Below are 21,506 nucleotides of genomic sequence, written 5' to 3' on the forward strand. Positions count from 1 at the left end.
GGGGGGGCGGCAAGGCCATGCATTCTCAAATCTCAACCGTACCCCCTTAGTTTCCCCCCATACACGTCTACTAAGTTGCTTAAGCTTCCATCTATGGATGCATATATGTGAGTTGTGAGTGTGTGTGACAAAAATAGAAAAGAAGAATAAATCATTTATGACAAAAGTAGAAACAAAGAATAATATTACTTTTTAAGTTCCAGTAGTAAAGTTGATATTAAACAAAGAAAGGAGAATGAAAATTACTGTTGAGTCTAATTATCCAAATCTAAAGGAACTCGGTTAAAGTTTTTGTTTTTTTCTATGAGGCGATCGATAGATGGAAATATGCAGCTACTATTTGAGAGTGGCATTACATATACCACAATGAGATAAATCAACTTAAATTACTCATAACTAATCAGCTCAAATAAACAAACTAGGCTAATAAGCAGCTCCCATGCGGAATCGAACTTCAAACCTTGGGTTACCAATCTAACAAGGCAACAGAGGAACTAGTTAATTTGGCATGTATGCATATGTAGTGTATTATTCGTGCATTTTCATTTGTATTCATCATTATAAAAGGATTAACTTGGTTCCAACCAAGTTAGTCTAACAGTTAACTTGATAACTACACAACCCTAAGTTGGAAGGTATTTTAAGTTCTTCTGCTCTGCAGCTTTGGCGGCAGATGCATAAATGTAAGTGTGCATGACAAAAATAGAAAAGAAGAAGAAATCTTTATTATATTCCAGTCTTAAAGTTGATGCATATTAAACAAAGAAAGCAAAGAATTGAAAGTACTGTTGGAGCTTGCTTTTTGCACATGTATGTATGGATTTATCGGTAATTCAAATTATTTTATCTAATTCACTATGTTTCATTTTTATTTTTTTTTGAACCCACCGCCTCCCGTATAAAGGGAAGGGTTTGATGCCACTGAACTACAAGGTCGTTGGCCTATGTTTCATATTTTGTAATAAATACTTTTACATTCTCACCCTACTCAAGTATATTTTTTATTCAACCCTAAATATCATGTCCTATCAAAAACATTCTATTGTAATTTATAGTGTATTTTATATTTTAACCTTATTATGATTATTTGATCGATATTGACGGTAAAAATGTTAGCGAGGTATATTTAGATAAGTAATTGTGATGTAGCAATAGTTTTAGTACATAATATTTTGTGTGTAAGAAAATAGAGCCCCCCTCACTTGTTACCTGAGTTCCCCTTTTATACTATACATGGCAACGACCACAATAATGAGCACTAACATCCTCTTAATAAGTGCAATGGCTCCTCTCTATAAGTGTCCGGATCCTCAGTAATTGTTCTGTGCGCTCCTTAGTAACTGTTCTTTGATGAGACGGACCCCAAGAACGGTTACCTCTTCCTAAGTGACGCCTGCTATAATTCATAACTCCTATCTTTGATGAGGAGGTGCTCTTAATGCGCGGGTTCTTGTAACCGTTCCACATGTTCTTTGCTCCTGACCATTGTTTCACTGTTTTAATGGGTTAGACGTATCGGGTCGGATCCATTACCTTGTCCAATTATCATGTATATGTTTGTCATTGACATTTCTAACGTCATTTAAACTTCGCCTCCACTAAGTTATTAACCATTTAGTTAATTTTCTGAATCTGTCCCTGAGATGCATATATGTGAATTGTACGTGAGAACGTGTGCATGACAAAAGTAGAAAAGAAGAATAAATCTTTATTATATTCCAGTTTTAAAGTCGATACATATTAAACAAAGAAAGCAAAGAATTGAGAAAAATTACTGTTGGAGCTTGCGTTTGGCACATGTATGTATGTTGAATCTAATTAATTATCCAAACGTAAAGGAAACGTTTGGCATATATGCATAAGTAGCATATTATTTGTGGATTTATCAGTATAAAAGCCAGGGTTAAGATGGAGGCCAAATTACAAATCAACAATCATTAAATTGATAGCTAAGCTAATGGCGGCCAGTCATCAGATGACGTTGGATTTATACGACGCAGCAGTGACCGGTAACCATGAAAAGTATTATGATGTTCTCCGGCCGGCTAAAGCGGCAGATAGTGGAGTTGGATGCATTGAAGTTACGGCATCTGGCAATACTGTGCTGCACGTTGCAGTGCTCCACGGCCGCAAACAATTTGTGGAAAACATCCTAGAAAAAGATGAGGATCATGTGGCCTCGTCTATGTTACTTACTAGTAACAACAAAGGTGAAAGTGCGCTTCACTGTGCAGCGGAGAAAGGCCATGCCAACATAGTCTCTATCCTTCTCAGTGCCGCCAAGAAGTGCCGCCAGGATGTAGAACACGGCTGCGTTGGAGTGAGGGCGATGATAGAGATGAGGGATAACGTGAAAGACACGGCTTTGCACAAGGCCGTGCGAATGAGGCATTTGGAGGTGGTGAAGTTATTGGTGAAAGAGGATCCTGAATTTGAGTACCCTGCCAATGATGCCGGAGAGACGCCCATTTACATAGCAGCAGAGTTGCAATTACATTGCTGCTTGAATGAAATGCTAACCACATGTACAAAGCCTACCTATGATGGACCATTGGGTAGAAATGCTCTCCATGGAGCAGTATTATCAGGTATAGTCCTATGTTTTAAATTAAGGCGCTACATTTAAAATTTTGAAACATATTTTTTTAATAATATTTATAACTCGGCCTCAAGTATTTTTTTAAAAAATGTCTCATTGGTTTTTAATCTTTTGCCGCCACTAAAGAAGATTTTTGGATCCGCCCCATAAAGTTTAAAGTGTGTATGATATCTATAATTCTATTATGTTATTACTTCAATCCTTGTAAAATGTGTATTATATTTATGTTATAAAGTACTATATTTATGCTATAAAATATTATATTTACGGCATAAACTATTTATGATATTTGCAACTCTGTTATGTTATTTTGTATTGCTTTAGTTCTACAAACTATGTATTATAGTTTTGCTATAAAATACCTCATTTAAGCTATAAAATACTCGCTTCGTCTCGTTTTACGTTTCGATTCAGTTAATAAGACTTGACTGAAGTTATTTATTACAATTTAATTTTTTTATAATATTAAGTTTATAATTAGTAGTTTTCAAAAAAAAAAAAGTTTATAATTAGTATGTAAAATTTAAATATTTAAAAACTACATTAAAGTACTATTAAACACACAAAAATTAAAATTAAAAATTATAAGAAAATACTAATAAAAATAAGCATAAAAGAAAGGGTTGGTTTGACAAATGGGACATATGAAATATTATATATAAGACATAAAGTATGGATTATATATGTAATTATACTATGTTATTACTTTATTTCATGCAAATTGTTTATTAGAGTTTTGCTATAAAGTACAATACTTATGCTATAAATTAAAGTATGGAGTATTATATATAAGGCTTAAAGTATTGATGATATCTGCAATTCAATTATATTATTACTTTATTTCCTACAAATTGTCTATTACAGTTTTTCTATAAAATACGACATTTATGATTTAAAATGTTACATATAAGGTTTAAAGTATTGAGACTAGGAGACAGTTTTTTTTCCCTGAATAAATTGGTCGCTGATGGTATGGTTGGAGTCTCCCAACTAGCTGACGGACTTTTTTCCATCGTGAATCGTGACTTTTCTTGTAGTGGTACTGATTATATATGCAATTATGTTATAAATCATTTTTATTAGAATAACTTTAAAAAAACTCCTATGATATTTTTGTAAATAATACAAGTTTTGAAGTGCAAGTAAATTGTATTAAAAGTACAAGTAATAGTTTCATAGAGTGCATCTACGTGCAAGTAATGACGTCATCATTAGGTGCACTGATTTGAAAATGTAAATTACTTGCACTGTTAAGTGAAAATTGTTGCACTTTTAAGTGATTTTACTTACACACTTTCACAAGTTAATTACACTTTTAACACATTTTACTTGCACCAAAGTTCGAGTGTAAAAATACCACTATATTTTTTAAAAAAAAAAATTACATATGATTCAATTCGTTAGATTCGAATAAATAGGCAGTAAGTGATTGGTTCTAATTCCTTTCTTGGATAACCGTTCTCACATGAGTACATTTTGGTATATGACGGACAGGTTTTGGCTACACTAAATGCTGTAGTCACAGAGAGTTTTTTGGCTACACTAAATGTTGTAGTTACGGAGAGTTTTTTGGCTACACTAAATGCTGTAGTAACAAAGAGTTTGCCACTGAATGCACGAAATTACTGTTAGAAAAGAACATCGGTTTGTGCGAGGAAACTGATGAGTTTGGTTGGACACCACTACACTATGCCGCAAAAATTAACAATGATAAAGTTGTTGACATGATACTTGAAGAAAAAACATCTGCAGCTTACATTCATGCGGGCAACAAAGCTAAGTGGATGACAACATTCCACATAGCAGCAATGAAGGGAAACATTAAAATAATGAAATTGATATCACAGAAGTGCCCAGATTGCTGGGAGATGGTGAATAGCAAAGGGCAAAATGTGTTGCATGAAGTAATAGTGAGTAAGAATTTGAATGTGATACGACATATAGAAGAAAGCTCCGGCGACCAATTTGAAAACCTTGTGAATCACAAAGATGAGGGTGGCAACACGCCACTGCACCTGCTTGCTGTTACTGACGGCAAAATTATGCGCAAATTTATAAAAAAGCATCCTATGCTGAATTACTTTGCATTCAATAAGGAACACCAAACTCTGTTTGACAAGGCAATCAGTTGTAGGGCGGATGGATACAAGAAGCTAATTACAAAGGTGAGTACACACACACTTAATTTGCTTCATTATATTATTTTATTTTATTTGATGCCACACTAATTAAATTAAATTTATCTCCATATCATACATACATATAGTATACTCCGTCACATTTAGTACACTAATACTAAATTTAATATTATAAAAATTAAATTAAAAATAAATTCAGCCTTGTCAACTAAAGAAACATAGGACGGGGGAAGTTATATTTTTTAAGATTTTATAATTATGATTTCTAGAAAATATAAATCTTAAAAATTAGAATCTAATTTTTAAGTGAAATTTTAGATATATATTTTTAAAATATTTATATTTTGACATAATTTTTTGAATAATTATATATATATATATATATGCTACAGGGCCGGAGAAGACTTCTAAATAGAAGTAACCTTGTTGACCGCTTGATAGAAATTCCAAAAGTAGAAGATAAAAAGCGAATTGAAGATAAGATAGAAAGAGGTAAAATAAGCATCATTGTGGCAACATTGATAATAACGATGACCTTTGCAGCGGGTATTACAGTGCCAGGAGGATACAACCAAGAAGGGTACCCAATATTGCTAGGAAACGCAGCTTTTAAGGCCTTTATTATTACTAATACTTTGTCTTTCCTATCCTCTATTTGCTCCATTGTCGTTCACATAGCGATGTTGAAAATAGCCTCACTGCCCGAGTGTAGCTATGAAATTGTGGATTGGCTGTATATTTGGCAGGATCGTTTGCTTCGTTTGACATTTTTAGGAGTGATAATTGCGTTCTTGTGTGGAATGTATGCCACTTTAGCACCCAAACGTTCTTTTGCTATTATTGATTTAGTGTTAGGCATCAGCATTGCCCTCCTCCCTTTGAAGGTTTACCGAAAAGCCTACAAGATACTCTATTATTAATATATGTATTTGTGTTAAGTTGATTTTTTTGAGAGATTAATATACTCTATTTTTGACAATCAATATTTATTTTTTATTTTTTATAATGCATTAATTTATTTATGATTTACAAAAATATACTTTTGTAAAAAAACTATAAATAATAGGCTAAAGTGTCATCTAGCACCATGAACTATATCCAATTATTCATGCCGCACCCTGAACTTTCATATCGTATATTTCGAGCCGCAAACCAAAATAAAAAATTCACCTAGAACTTTTAGCAGGTTTCCAGGTCTTCCTGCTGGCATGGCTCAGGTTTTCAAGTGATGTGGCATTTCTTTTAACCTTATGTTGTCTATGTAAGCATTTACATATTAAAAATATTTTAAAAAAAAAAAACAAAAAATACAAACAAAAAAAATTAGCATTTCTATAAATTTGGAAAATTGAAAAAATACTAAACAATAAATTAGCCAAAAAAATATAAATTCTGAAAAAAAAATTGAAACATTGGAATTGCAAAATTGAAAAGTATACATTATGAAAATAAAGAGAATAAAATTCTGGTTATTTTAATATAATTTTGTTTTTTTTTTAAATTTTAAATATGTAAACGATTACATGGACAACATAAGGTTAAGAGAAATACCACACTTTAGCCTAAATAATATATTAAAAGATTCTAAAAAAGTTTACAAAAACTCTACAAAAGTCAACTAAAATCCATCATTTTAAAAGTCTTGATTGAATACACCTTCCTTAGACTCAATTACCTTAGTTATAGAGATTTTCTAGATCTTCTAAATTTCTATTTTTATATTTCATAGGTATTATGTTTTTTACTTTTATAAATAGATATCTCTTTGTATTACTATAGTGAAATCTAAATGTTAAAAAAATCTTTCACATATGTTCTTGTCTCTCTATTATTATCTTTGTGTTTTTCGTTTTACTCTATTATATTTAATTAGATTGCATCTCAAAACAAAAATAGTGAAGGTTCAAATTAAACTATTAGACATGGTCCATATTTTTAATAAAACGGTCCTGGTGATTACACTTTAATTAAATAGTGACCGTAAGATCTTTGGTAGGTGAGTACACTTTAATTAATTAGCTTCTATATTATTTTATGCCACTGCACACTAATTAAATTAAATACAATTTATCTCCATATTATACATACAGCAATAATATCCTCCCCGTCAAATAATTGCGTTCATGTGTGCAATGTATGTCACTTTAGCACCTTTACGTCCTCTTGCTATTGCAAATTTAATCTTAGGCTTCTTCATTGTCATTCTTAGTGGTGCGGGTTATTTTAAGGCCATTATTTCTATTATGTAATAAAATGTATGGTAGCCGGACACCATATTAAAAATGTTAAGATTAGGTCCGATTAGTTGGTTGATTGTGTAATTCGTGATTTATTCATTTTCATGAGTATTATACTAATATTCATTGTGAAATAAAATATTTATAAAAGAATGCTAATATTCTCAACTCTAAAAAATCAATATTCCCACCACAAAGGTTTGATCCTGTGATATGGTAACAGAAATGTCAACATAATACTTAATAATTGACATAATGCTAATAATTTATTTAAATTAAATATAAATAATGCTTATACACGCGTACCAACAAGAAGTAATTGTACTGTGGTTGCAGTAAGCGTTAAGAGGTACAGGAGTGCCTAGCACCTAGACGGCCTAGGCGGGCACCTATGCGGCTAATCAAAAAAACAGAGCACGTGTGTGGGTGTATATATGTCATATTATATATGCACATATATAATAAAAAAAATTAGCAAGGCCAAGTAGACCGGATTAACTTGATCGAAATGGACGAGTTAGCTCAGCCGAATTAGGCCCTAGGCGGCTGAGTCCGCTGAATTAGGCGCTAGGCAGCCAATCGCTTAGGCCGGCGCTTAGGAGGGAAATCTACTGTCTAGGGAAGTTTAGACTGATTTTTGCAACAGTGAATTGTACTACATATTTAACGTAAAAAGAACTCTCAAAAGGTTCATCACTGTGAAATATATTGTTGAAGCAACTCAAATTCATCAACTTGGTAGAAATCAATTGCGCACATGGGATTGTCCAGTGTCTACACCCTGTCATGCAAATAAACATTATGCAAATTAATTGTAATAACCGCTGACTTTTAAAAACTCTTTAATTGGAATAAAATTGTATTCATTTCCATACGCCAATTCAATCTTCTCCAAGAAAAAGATGTCTGGAATTATGCAGAAGATTGAGGAGTCAGGAATCATCCGAAAGATCGAACACAAGCTTCACATCGGACGGCATAATAAGGAGGATGATGAACAGCAGAGAAAAGGTTTGAAGGATAAGATAAAGGATAAGGTACACAACATGAAGAAGAAGAAAAGGGAAACAAAGAAGAAAAATAAGAAAGATAAGAGGGAAAGAGAAGAAGAAGAAGAAGAAAAAAGTGTGAGCGATGATGATAGCCACAGCTGCAGCAGTGATTAGAGATTTGGGAATAATCAAATAAATCCTTTTCCCTCTCTCCTCCTCTCTCTCTCTTCCATGTTGCCACTTTTCTCCTCAAAAACTGTGAATAAACATGTTCTTATTTGTACGGTATCAATTGTCAGATGATCAAGTGATTATTACTATATCAAAAGCTATAACTAGTAATGAGGGTACAACTTTATTTATATATGAATTGGATCTGATTAATAGAAGAGTTCAATAAATATTATGCTTAGCTTTAATGTTATATATGTGAAATTATATAAAAGATGGTACTATTGGACTACGGCTTGGAGAGTCGAGTTCAGCATTCTACCATCGAAATGTGGCGTTGAATGCTACACAAGCATAAGAAAATAAATTTGCACATTCGCAATTAGTTAAAACTTTTGGCATAGTAGTAAACGTTTTAATCTTATAATTAATATTAGAGCAGGTCGTCACAGGTTCGAATCAATCGGGCTATACATAAATATGCTTAATTGATCAGGATTAGTTATAGACACATGAACAAATAACAACATTTGAATAAATTTATATAATTTCAACTGTTTGTACAATTAGTTTAAACCTTTGAATTAATTACTTGATTTTGAAATTTTGAGTAAATTAGTTATAATAATTTAATATTAAGTTTAGAAATTATATTTTTTTAGAGCCAACATTGATTTAATTTTACATATAATATACATTTGGGGGGGCCAAGGCCATTCTCAACCGTACCCCCTTAGTTTCGCCACTATACACCGTTGTTATACCGTGGACCATGCGTCATGGCTAATACTGCAGTTGTGTTGAATTGATATTGCAGTTGTGTTGAACTGATAGTGCAGTTATGTTGAAAGAAAACTGCAGTTGCACATAACAAAAGTCGTTTCATCCGTCTGAAACTGCAGTCTGCAAGTGTGTTGAACTGATATTGCAGTGCGTTGAATGGATGAAATGACCTCTGTTCCGTGCAACTACAATTCCCTTTCAACGCAACTACAATTCCCTTTCAACACAACTGCAGTATCAGTTCAACACAACTGCAGTATCAGCTATGATCATGGTCCACAATGCATTGTGGACTATGGTCCACCATATAATTTGCGCCCTATACACGTGTACTTAGTTGCTTAAGCTTCCATCTATGGATGCATATATGTGAGTTGTGAGTGAGTGTGACAAAAATAGAAAAGAAGAATAAATCATTTATGACAAAAGTAGAAACAAAGAATAATATTTTTTTTTTATATTCCAGTAGTAAAGTTGATATTAAACAAAGAAAGGAGAATGAAAATTACTGTTGAATCTAATTATCCAAATCTAAAGGAACTCGGTTAAAGTTTTTATTTTTTTCTATGAGGCGATTGATAGATGGAAATATGCAGCTACTATTTGAGAGTGACATTACATATACCACAATGAAATAAATTAACTTAAATTATTCATAACTAATCAGGTCAAACAAACAAATTAGGCTAATAAGCAGCTCCCATGCAGAATCGAACTTCAAACCTTGGGTTACCAATCTAACAAGGCAACAGAGGAACTAGTTAATTTGGCATGTATGCATATGTAGTGTATTATTCGTGCATTTTCATTCGTATTCATCATTATAAAAGGATTAACTTGGTTCCAACCAAGTTAGTCTAGCAATTAACTTGATAATTACAAAACCCTAAGTTGGAAGGTATTTTAAGTTCTTCTGCTGTTTTCAAAAAAAAAAAGTTCTTCTGCTCTGCAGCTTTGGCGGCAGATGCATAAATGTAAGTGTGCATGACAAAAATAGAAAAGAAGAAGAAATCTTTATTATATTCCAGTCTTAAAGTTGATACATATTAAACAAAGAAAGCAAAGAATTGAAAGTACTGTTGGAGCTTGCTTTTTGCACGTGTATGTATGGATCTATCGTTAATTCAAATTATTATATCTAATTGACCATGTTTCATATTTTGTAATAAATACTTTTACATTTTCACCCCACTCAAGTATATTTTTATTCTAACCTTAAATATTATGTCCTATCAAAAACATTCTATTGTAATTTATAATGTATTTTATATTTTAAACTTATTATGACTAGACGGTACAAATGTTAGCGAGGTATATTTAGATAAGTAATTGTGATGTAGCAATAGTTTTAGTACATAATATTTTGTGTGTAAGAAAATAGAGCCCCCTCACTTGTTACTTGAGTTCCCCTTTTACACTATATATGGCAACGACCACAATAATGAGCACTAACATCCTCTTAATAAGTGCAACAGCTCCTCTCCATAAGTGTCTGGATCCTCAGTAATTGTTGTGCGCTCTCAGCTCCTTGGTAACTGTTCTTTGATGAGGCGGACCCCAAGAACCGTTACCTCTTCCTAAGTGACGCCTATTGTAATTCATAACTCCTATCTTTGATGAGAAGGTGCTCTTAATGCGCGGGTTCTTGTAACCGTTCCACATGTTCTTTGCTCCTCACCTTATGTTGTTTCATGGTTTTAATAGGTTAAACATATCGGGTCGGATCCAGTACCTTGTCCAATTATCATGTATATTTTGTCATTGACATTTCTAACGTCATTTAAACTTCACCCCCACATATAGAACATATTGTTATAGTCAGTGGATAGGTAGGAACACCTATACCTTTTAGTGGCTTCCTTGGTACCGGTTTGGAACTGAAAAGGGGTCCTTTCACACGCCGAGGGCTTCCTTTCAATTGCTTGGCCCTAATACCAATTAGTGCCTTCTATATAGCTCCGCAGTAAATTCCGTTCCGGCGCATAGAATTTCACGGATTCCAAGAAAAACGAACAAGTAACAGAAGTAGTGACCCACCCGTTGCCTTACCCATGGGATTGCTCCCTTCACTAAGTTATTAACCATTTAGTTAATTTTCTGAATATGTCCCGGTCAGATGCATATATGTGAATTGTACGTGAGAACATGTGCATGACAAAAGTAGAAAAGAAGAATAAATCTTTATTATATTCCAGTTTTAAAGTCGATACATATTAAACAAAGAAAGCAAGGAATTGAGAAAAATTACTGTTGGAGCTTGCGTTTTGCACATGTATGAATGTATGTATGTTGAATCTAATTAATTATCCAAACGTAAAGGAAAAGTTTGGCATATTATTTGTGGATTTATCAGTATAAAAGCCAGGGTTAAGATGGAGGCCAAACTACAAATCAACAATCATTAAATTGATACATACATAGAAAGCTAAGCTAATGGCGGCCAGTCATCAGATGACGTTGGATTTATACGACGCAGCAGTGAACGGTAACCATGAAAAGTATTATGATGTTCTCCGGCCGGCTAAAGCGGCAGACAATGGAGTTGGCTGCATTGAAGTTACGGCATGTGGCAATACTGTGCTGCACGTTGCAGTGCTCCACGGCCACAAACAATTTGTGGAAAAAATCCTAGAAAAAGATGAGGATCATGTGGCCTCGTCTATGTTACTTACTAGTACCAACAAAGGTGAAAGTGCGCTTCACTGTGCAGCGGAGAAAGGCCATGCCGACATAGTCTCTATCCTTCTCAGTGCCGCAGAGAAGTAGAACACGGCTGCGTTGGAGTGAGGGAGATGATAGGGATGAGGGATAACGTGAATTGCACAAAGCCGTGCGGATGGGGCATTTGGAGGTGGCCAAGTTACTGATTCAACAGGATCCTGAATTTGAGTACCTTGCCAATGATGCTGGAGAGACACCCATTTACATAGCAGCAGAGTTGCAATTTTATGAGTGCTTGGTGGAAATGCTTAACACATGTACAAAGCCTACCTATGATGGACCATTGGGTAGAAATGCTCTCCATGGAGCAGTATTATCAGGTATAGTCCAATGTCTAAAATTAGGGTCCATTCAAAAACCTGAAAAATATATTTTGAAAAATAATTTATTTTTTAGAAATATTTTAAATTTTTGGTGCTTGGTTGAATGTTAGAATTGAAAACTATCTTCTTCTATTTGACTGAAAGTTAAGAAATTGTATGTCTGTTTGGTTTATTTTTCTAAAAATTAACATATTATTTGTTATTATAATAATAATTGTACTATATTGATGCTATATAAAGTATTATATTTAAGGCTTAAAATATTTATGATATTTGCAATTCGATTATGTTATTCTGTAATATACTTTAGTTCTACAAACTATGTATTACGTACAGTTTTGCTATAAAATACTCCCTTCGTCTCGTTTTACGTTTCGGTTTGGTTAACGTGACTTGATTGAAGTTATTTACAATTTAATTTTTTATAATATTAAGTTTATAATTAGTATGCAAAATTTAAATATTTAAAAACTACATCAAAGTACTATTAAACACACAAAATATATATATATTAAAAATTATAAGAAAATACTAATAAAAATAAACAAAGAAGAAATGGTTGGTTTGACCAATGGAGCATATGGAATATGATATATAAGACATAAAGTATGGATTATATATGTAATAATGCTATGTTATTACTTTATTTCATGCAAATTGTCTATTAGAGTTTTGCTATAAAGTACAATACTTATGTTATAAAGTATGGAGTATATTATATATAAGGCTTAAAGTATTGATGATCTGCAATTCAATTATATTATTACTTTATTTTCTACAAATTGTCTATTATAGTTTTTCTATAAAATACGACATTTATGATCTAAAATGTTATATATAAGGTTTAAAGTATTGATTATATATGCAATTATGTTATAAAATCATTTTTATTAGAAGTGCAATAATATAATATACACTGAGCAACATTATTACGTGTACTTGACATCATCATTAGGTGCATTGATCTGAGAATGTAAATTACTTGCACTATTAAGTAAAAATTGTTGCACTTTTAAGTGATTTTACTTACACACTTTCACAAGTTAATTATATTTTTAATTTAACACATTTTACTTGCACCAAAGTTCGAGTTATTTGTAAAAATACCACTATATTTTATTAAAAAAAAAATTACATATGATTCGTTAGATCCGAATAAATACGCAGTACGTGATTGGTTCTCATTCCTTTCTTGGACAACCGTTCTCACCTGAGTACATTTTGGTATATGACGGACAGGTTTTGGCTACACTAAATGTTGTAGTCACGGAGAGTGTTTTGGCTACACTAAATGCTGTAGTCACAGAGAGTTTTTTGGCTACACTAAATGTTGTAGTCACGAAGAGTTTGCCACAGAATGCACGAAATTACTGTTGGAAAATAACATCGGTTTGTGCGAGGAAACTGATGAGTCTGGTTGGACACCACTACACTATGCCGCAAAAATTAACAATGATATTGCTATTATTGATTTAGTGTTAGGCGTCAGCATTGCCCTCCCCACTATCAAACTTTACCTAAAAGTCAACAAGTCTGTAAATAAGCAACAGTGAGGTGTGGTGGTCAGAGTGAAAGAGGTCAAGAGCTTTGGAGGTTTCATCCAGATCTTGCTGTTTTTTATATTTAATTATTATGATGATTGTCTTTTTGGTTTTTCCATGTCCATTATGTCTTTCCTTGTACTGTGTAAGTTCTCTGTTGAATTTACATTAGTTTATTTAGGGGAAATAATTTTTTCCCTAAATTATATGCTTGATTTTTTTTTCCATATTGGGATAGGACGATGTGCTTCTCTTTCCCCTTGTACTCTTTTTTTTTCACATCGAGGACGATGTAATTTTTAAGTGTGGAGATGATAAAAATTGGGTAATTTTTGAAAATTTTTGAAACTTTACCTAGATGACTCATTGTGCATAATGTTTGGTAAATTGTCTTTCCTTGCTTGAAGTTGAGATCACTCCCTCTTTGTTGGTTGGTGGTTTGTTTTGGTGGAACTTGTTGCAATTCAACTTGTGATTGATGAGCCAAGGAGTTACATAATTGATCTATTCTCTTGCCAATAGCCTTGTTAATCACTTAATAATCGAATCAATTCTTGATCTAGTGTGTTGTGCATTGCTAGTGAAGGCTTATGTGAGATTCCGGTAATGGTTGTTTGGCTAGAACTTGCCTCATTACTCTCCAAGTGAGTCTAAGATTTGCATGCTTTGAAATGATTTAGGTCATTTTTGTTTAATCCAAACCTTTAAACCTACCTTTTACACATCTGTTTACCCCTAGTTGTCCCCGTTGAGCCTTATGTTTGTTCAACAAGTGTTAAGCACTTAAACCCTTCATTGTGTTTGTTTTTCTTGTGTTAACCCATGTCATTTAACCATTAACCTTAGCCAAAATGTTTCACTCTACCCTTGAGAGAATAGAGCATTTGTTCTTTTTCATTGAAGAGATCTTTATTGGAGTTTGTTTTGTTAGCAACCTTCTTGATAATTTTTTCTAAGTGTGGGGGTCTTGAGAATAAGTTTGTTGGTTGATTTGAAAAGTCAAGAAAATGAAAAAGATTATGTTGAGAAAATTGAGAAAAAGTATTGAAAAAAAAATGATGAAAAGAGAAAAATGAAAAAAAGAAAAAAAAGTTGAAGAAAAGTTTGAAGTTTATTTTGTAAGTTATGCTCAACCCCCACTACATTAGAGTGGTGCTTGTTCTAAATTGTAAAATTGCTCATTTATTCATAGTTGTCGTATCTCTTCTAGCCCAAATTGTGAACAAGTGTGAAATTATATCTTTTGTTTATTTTTCCATACCCATTCTTTGTTAACCATTCACCCTTAGCCCCGTTACCAGCCTAATAAAGACCTATTTGATCTTAGCATGCATTCTTAGAGTTGAGCTAGTGGAGTAAGAAGGGCAAGCCTATTGGGATCTCATTAAAAGTCACGTTTTGCATAATCTCAACTTAGCATTTGTGCACACTAGATTCTCGTGCACTTTAATGGTTTTAGTGCTTGGTTATGATTGGCTTGAGAATGGAACTTGTGTGTCAAGCTAAGGTGATTCTTGAAACAAGTTATGTTGTAGCAAGTTGGATTGTGGTTTGATAGGTTGTGCAAAGTGGGAGTATGATCAATTTCATTGCAACGATGGTGATTTATTTCTGACAACCAGTGGTTGGAAAATACACAACGCCTCACCAAAATTTTCTAACCGCTTAACAATAGTGGACAATATTTTTGGTCTCTGCATGAGATGGTCGGGAATACCGACGAGCTTTTTTTTAGATCCCAAAAGTGGTCGAAACAATGATTTTCAGTTGAATTTTGGCAATTTTAGACCACAACACTCACGCACCTTAATACTTTGTCTTTCCTATCCTCTATTTGCTCCATTGTCGTTCACATATCGATGTTGAAAATAGCCTCACAGCCCGGGTGGAGCTATGAAACTGTGGATAGGCTGTATAATTGGCAGGATCGTTTGCTTCATTTGACATATTTAGGAGTGATAATTGCGTTCTTGTGTGGAGTGTATGCCACTTTAGCACCCAAACGTTCTTTTGCTATTATTGATTTAGTGTTAGGCATCAGCATTGCCCTCCTCACTTACAAAGTTTACTGAAAAGCCAACAAGCTTGTAAAGAAGAAACAGTAAGGTGGGGTGGTTAGAGTGGAAGAGGTCAAGAGCTTTAATTTGGAGATTTCATCCGGATCTTGATGTTTTTTATATTTAATTATTATGCTAATGATTGTCTTTTTGGTTTTTCCATGTCCCTTATGTAGTATAAAAAGAGAATTGAATTTTTTAAAAGAGTTTTGGTGGTGGATTGGAGATTTTGAATTATTGTGAGTAATAAAAGGGATTATTTGACCATTTCTCTACTAGATACTTGAAGCACAAAAAATCATTGCCCCGCTGGTCACTAGGGTTCTAACCTGTGACCTCCTATTATGGAGAGTCACAGTTATACCACTGACTATAAAATCTTTGGCAATTGAGTACACTTTAATTAATTAGCTTCTAGATCATAGCAACCTTGTCAACTACTATGTAGTGTGATTGCCAACTCTGGTACCATTCCAAATTGGTGATTGAATCACGATAGTGGACATTGATTCTTTAGGTTGAAAAAAGATTAAAAATGTATAGAAAATATTTTAATATTTGAATTAATTAATAGTTTAACCTCACATAATTTAAAATTAAAGCAACTTAACCATATAAAAAACTATTAAACTACGGGATAGTGGACTTCTTCTTCTACTTAGTAGAAAATTTGTTGGGCGCATCATAAAAAAATCCAGAACACAAAGATAATATTCCTGATGAGAAAGAAAAGGAGATTACAAGCAAGTATGATAGAAAGGGGTAAAACAAGCATCGTTGTGGCAACATTGATATTAACCATGACCTTTGCAGCGGGTATTGCAATGCCAGGAGGATACCAAGGAAAAGGGAATCCTGTATTGTTACGAAACGCAGCTTTTAAGACCTTTATTATTACTAATAGTCTTTCTTTCCTAAGCTCTTTTCACTCCATTTTCATTCACATTCAAATGGTGAGCGAAGCCTCACGTTACTCGAAGAGCTTTGAAACTGTGGCAAGGCTGAATTATTAGCAGGATCAAGTGCTTTCTCTTTCATGTAATGGAGTAGTAATTGCATTCCTGTGTGCAATGTATGCTACTTTAGCACCTTTATGTCCTCTTGCTATTGCTCATTTAGTCTTAGGCTTCTTCATTGTCATTTTCATTTCTTGGGGTAATGCAAAGGCCATTTCTATTGCGTAATAGAATGTATGGTAGCTGGCCAACATATATCAAAACAGTTAAGGGCCACCATAAATCAAAACAGTTAATGGCCTGATCAGTGGCTAAATTTATTGCACGACTCGTAATTTATTTCTGCAATAACAACTCTAGAAGCAAGGAATATAGTGAGGCCAGGCCAAGTGGGTTGTCGCCTACAAAAAAAATCTCGATCGGAGTGGAAGAGGTCAAGAGGTTTGAAGGACTCATCCGACTTAGAGATGTTTTTCTATCATCTTTGTTATGTTGATCTATTCTTCTTTATTTAATTATTCTGTTGTTTTTCTTTTTTGGTTATTCAATTGTTTATTTTGTTTTATTATTAACTGTTTTATTAGGGGAAGAGAAATGTTTGAAAGATAAAATTAAACCAAACAAGAATTCAAGACTAACCAAAAAAAAACTTTGTGATCTAGTAGCACCCAATTGTACCTCCACATGAAAGTGTGTGAGTTCAAGCCTGAAGTGATATTAGTTGAGAAAATAATAAACATATACTATATTGTAACAGAGTCAATAATACTTGAAAAAACAAGAATTCAAGACATGAATTAAGTTTATTATTCTAAAAAAAATTATTACTCTAATAAAATTAACCATTAAAAAAAAACAGCAAAGTATAGTTTGACGCAATATGCTTATTTATACAGTGAGATTTCTAGCAATGAGTGGTTTTATCAATGAATATTTAGGCTTGATTTTTGAAGAGGTATAATATTTCAAATTGCAAAAAGAACTTGCATTTTCATTCATGAGTGTAACATTTCAATACATGACAGCATATCCCAACTAGATTATCCCAACATATAGCCTACTTCTGTATGAAAAGAACTTACAATTACACAATATATGTCCTAAAACAAACCTCATAACTATAAACAAACATTAAAATAATGTAGTTCCCCGACGTCCAAAAGCTCAATAAAAGCACTGGATAGCGAGGGGAACATCATCTAGCTTTGCTCAATGCAGCTCTGCACTATTCAATGAAGCACAAACTGTGAAATCCACAGATTCAAAGCCATAATACGAAATATTAATTTACAATTAACAAAACTGAATAAAAATCAAATATCTCAAATGTGAGGAACTCAGTCCCTTAGATGTTCATAAAGAGTTGCAATCATCCTCGCAAATCATTACAGGTCTGTAGAGATCATCACCACTCAACACATAATGCACACAATTCACATTAAGAATGATCATCATTTCAGTCAAGTACACAATCATGTGAAACAATCTAAATCAATTCAAACAAAATAAATCAGGAGAAAGTAATGTAGATGTACCAGTGTAGTCCAACAAAGTATGGAAGCAAAGAAGGACTGAAAGTAGAAAGAACATCACACTAGCTTTTGCTTCAAGGGAACGAGTTGGGCAAAAACTAGAAAAATTTTACCAACCAGATAGCGAAGCTTCAATTAACTGTATAAAACTGAACATCTAATATGCAGATTCTCAAAGAAAAGAGATAAACTAAAAGACTTTAAATGATCCATTATTTTCAAGATATCAATACACCTTTATAAACTTGTTATTGTATAGGACATGTGATATAGACACCACAAAATTATACACAACCCAAATAACCAATGTAGTCATAGAGACAAATGTTTACACATTGCATCCAATACTAGATAAGGTTTCTAGTAATAGCTATGAGAACCAGATAAAACACGAAGCCAACCTGACTATATACAAACATACATACTTATATATATATATATGTGTGTGTGTATAGTATGTCTACTTTCTATTATTGGCAGCAAATGTATGGTAAAGGCCACTAGTAAACACCACCTTGCAAAAATAGAGGGGTGTTATCAGCGAAACCCCCACAAGCTTGATTTGGGCCTCCCATGAATCATTTAAGCACTTCAACTCAGCTTATTTGGGATTATGAAGGCCATCTCATGTTCAAAATACTTTAATTTGTATTTACAATTGACCATAAAAAAACAGCAAAGTACAAATCGATGAAAAGATCCACAATTGATTCAAATATACATATGAATACAGTGAGATTTCTAGCAACAAAAGGTTTAACCATGGCTATTTAGGCTTAATTTTTGAAGAGGTTTAATACTTTTCTGATTGGTAAAAGAGTGTGGCATTCTGATTCTTGAGTATGATACTTCGATGCATAACCCAACTAGAGCATCCCAACATATCGCTCTACTTTTGTTTGAAGAGAACATAACATTTATACATAATATACTCCTAATAAAAACCTCATAATTATAAACAATTGTTAAAATAATGTGGTTCCCCGACGTCCAAAAGCTCAACAAAAGCTCTGGATAGCGAGGGGAACAGCATCTAGCTTTGATCAACTCAGCTCTGCACTACACAACGAAGCACGAACTGCGAAAATAACAGATTCAAAGCCGAAACAAAAAACATTAATTTGAATTAACAAAACTCCGTAAAAAATCGAATATCGCAAGTGTGAAGAACTCAGTCCCTTAGATGTTCATAAGGGGTTGCGATCATCCTCGCAAATCATTACAGGTCTGTAGAGATCATCAAGGTTCAACACACCCAACATTCACACTAAGAATAAACAGATCATCATTTAATTCAAGTACGAAAACATGTGAACAATCTAAATCGATTCAAACAATATAACTCAAGAGAAAGTAATGTAGATGCACCAGTGTAGTCCAACAGAGTGGAGAATCAATGAAGGACTGAAAGTAGAAAGCACATCACACTCACTTTCGCTTCAAGGGAACGAGTTGGGCAAAAACTTGAAAAATTTCGCCAACCAGATAGCGAAGCTTCAATTAACTGTACAAAAATTGAGCATCTAACCTGCAGATTCACAGAGAGAAGATTGAATTGAAGCCACTGCAGGAACTATACTAGCTAAGACTGCGAAGTATAAACTTTGTTAGGGTTATATATAGATACTGGAGTTGGGTTTAGGGTTAGATAATTGGGTTGGGTTGGGTTTGGTTTGGTTTGGTTTCTCTTGTTGGGCTGAATATTTGTTATTTGTTATGATATATAATTGCTTTGGTTTAGAGCAAATTATTCGTGGGCTCGGGTCCAATGTTAATCTAAGTCCAAAATACACAATTAAAATATTGAATGTTCACTATTTATATACTAAATATTCACAATTTACATACTGAATGTTCACAATTAATTGTGAACATTCACTATATAAATTATGATGGGTCTACCGTTTAAGGTGGACCTGTGTCCAAAGTATAACTATGGTTATTGTGGCAAATTATTGTGTGCACCATGGTCCACATAGCTGTGTGGATCATGAATATAAGGTACATTATTTTTATACTGAAGGTACATTTTTTATAGTGCTATAAAATAATGTACTTTCAGTACAAAAATACTGTACCCTAAAATAATGTACCTTCAGTATAAAAATAATGTACCTTAGATTCATGGTCCACACAGCTGTGTGGACCATGGTCCATGCAATAATGATTGGGTTATTGTTGGGATAGGTTTTATTTTGTTGGGATGATCTTTTTTAGTTCTTGGGCCATTAGGCTATTATATATCACTAGCAGTTTACCCGTGCGATGCATGGACTTAAGTTTTACACTTTATTTATAATTATATGTGAATTGTATTGTATAAAAGTAATTATATCTTTCAAAAAGTAATTTTAGTAGAATAATAAAAGAAAAAAAAAGGAGTAAAAAGATTTCATTTACAAATTATAAAATACCTCTTTGTAAACTACATTAGTGGTCGACTTAGTAGTACTATCTAACTCATTACAAATCATAAATTTGAGACCATTAGGATTACTAACTCTAGATGCAGCAACATATAACTTTCCATGGACAAAAATTGGTTTTTTTAGTAGGAGTCCAACATGCGATAAGGTTTGTCCTTGACTTTTATTTATCGTCATTGCATATGACAGCATCACTGGAAATTGTCTTCTTTTAAACTTGAATGGCAACCTGGGATTTGATGGAGTTATTGTCATTCGAGGAACCAATACTCTAGTACCTGAGTGATCACATGTGAAAATCTTTGCTTCTATTACATGTTCTCAAAGCTGAGTGACTATCAACCTAACCCCATTACATAGTCCTAGAGAGTGATTTATGCTTCTTAGTACCATAATAGGATATCCCACGTTCAATGTCAAGGAGTCGTTTGGTATGTCAGAAGCTCTTATACCATTAAGGAATTATGGAATGTGGACATCAGCCAAAATGCCATTAGTACACTCAGAGTTACATACTGTGTCGCAACTCAAGTATGTTCAACTCTCTGCATCATGCATGTCACTCATGTATTGATTGACAACATTTACCACATCTAGGGTTGGTGATAGAATTGCACGACTTTCTAAAAAAGTATGATCAACACTTTCATTTGAAAACATTGGAAATGGCCGAAATGTGTTTTGAACTATTGTTGCAATGGATCACTGTTAGAAGACAATAACATGTTCGACGGGATATCAATCTTAGCAAAACCATCTTCTTGTTCACCAATTGTACCATCTCCAATTGATGCAATCCATTTTGCAAAAACGTCAAGTTTTTCAAATTCAGCAGCATCACCAATAGTATACAAACGAATAGGTTCTTAGTCAACTTCAAAATCTTGCAATTGTCCCACAAATAAGAAGAATTAATGGTTGCCGCCACAATGTCTTCTTGCCTTGTACCTTTTGGAACAACGGGCAATATTTGTTTAAAATCCCCCCCCCCCCCCCCCCCCCAACAAAAAAAAAAAAAAAAAAAAAAAAA

At 33.3% G+C, this 21,506-nt stretch overlaps 2 protein-coding genes, 1 long non-coding RNA gene and 5 other non-coding genes across 9 annotated transcripts; 2 read left to right on the plus strand and 6 right to left on the minus strand.

The window, feature by feature from the left end:
• The first annotated feature begins 1,923 nt into the window (after positions 1 to 1,923).
• On the plus strand, positions 1,924 to 5,720 carry LOC116006417 (serine/threonine-protein phosphatase 6 regulatory ankyrin repeat subunit B-like). Its single transcript, XM_031246773.1, has 3 exons — positions 1,924 to 2,588; positions 4,094 to 4,764; positions 5,130 to 5,720. The coding sequence occupies exons 1-3, from the start codon at positions 1,958 to 1,960 to the stop codon at positions 5,655 to 5,657; spliced, it is 1,830 nt and encodes a 609-aa protein (XP_031102633.1). The 5' UTR covers positions 1,924 to 1,957; the 3' UTR covers positions 5,658 to 5,720.
• A 5,603-nt stretch (positions 5,721 to 11,323) lies between these two features.
• Positions 11,324 to 13,858, plus strand: LOC116005482 (homeobox protein Wariai-like). The gene is made up of 2 exons (XM_031245685.1): positions 11,324 to 11,961; positions 13,204 to 13,858. The coding sequence occupies exons 1-2, from the start codon at positions 11,757 to 11,759 to the stop codon at positions 13,515 to 13,517; spliced, it is 519 nt and encodes a 172-aa protein (XP_031101545.1). The 5' UTR covers positions 11,324 to 11,756; the 3' UTR covers positions 13,518 to 13,858.
• A 3,623-nt stretch (positions 13,859 to 17,481) lies between these two features.
• LOC116006011 lies at positions 17,482 to 19,624 on the minus strand. 2 transcript variants are annotated; one of them, XR_004095020.1, is made up of 2 exons: positions 19,483 to 19,624; positions 17,482 to 17,738 (listed from the first exon to the last, which is right to left on the minus strand). It is a non-coding gene; the product is annotated as an uncharacterized LOC116006011 (long non-coding RNA). The 2 variants fall into 2 exon arrangements; XR_004095019.1 differs by having other exon boundaries at positions 17,482 to 17,743.
• LOC116007733 lies at positions 17,656 to 17,789 on the minus strand. Its single transcript, XR_004095336.1, has one exon. It is a non-coding gene; the product is annotated as a small nucleolar RNA snoR136 (small nucleolar RNA).
• On the minus strand, positions 17,850 to 17,934 carry LOC116007715. Its single transcript, XR_004095320.1, has one exon. It is a non-coding gene; the product is annotated as a small nucleolar RNA SNORD25 (small nucleolar RNA).
• On the minus strand, positions 18,532 to 18,662 carry LOC116007727. The gene has a single exon (XR_004095331.1). It is a non-coding gene; the product is annotated as a small nucleolar RNA snoR83 (small nucleolar RNA).
• Positions 19,022 to 19,155, minus strand: LOC116007734. Its single transcript, XR_004095337.1, has one exon. It is a non-coding gene; the product is annotated as a small nucleolar RNA snoR136 (small nucleolar RNA).
• On the minus strand, positions 19,216 to 19,300 carry LOC116007714. The gene has a single exon (XR_004095319.1). It is a non-coding gene; the product is annotated as a small nucleolar RNA SNORD25 (small nucleolar RNA).
• Positions 19,625 to 21,506: the final 1,882 nt, after the last annotated feature.

This window comes from Ipomoea triloba, chromosome 15 (assembly GCF_003576645.1).
Source record: "Ipomoea triloba cultivar NCNSP0323 chromosome 15, ASM357664v1".
Lineage (NCBI taxonomy): Eukaryota > Viridiplantae > Streptophyta > Magnoliopsida > Solanales > Convolvulaceae > Ipomoea > Ipomoea triloba.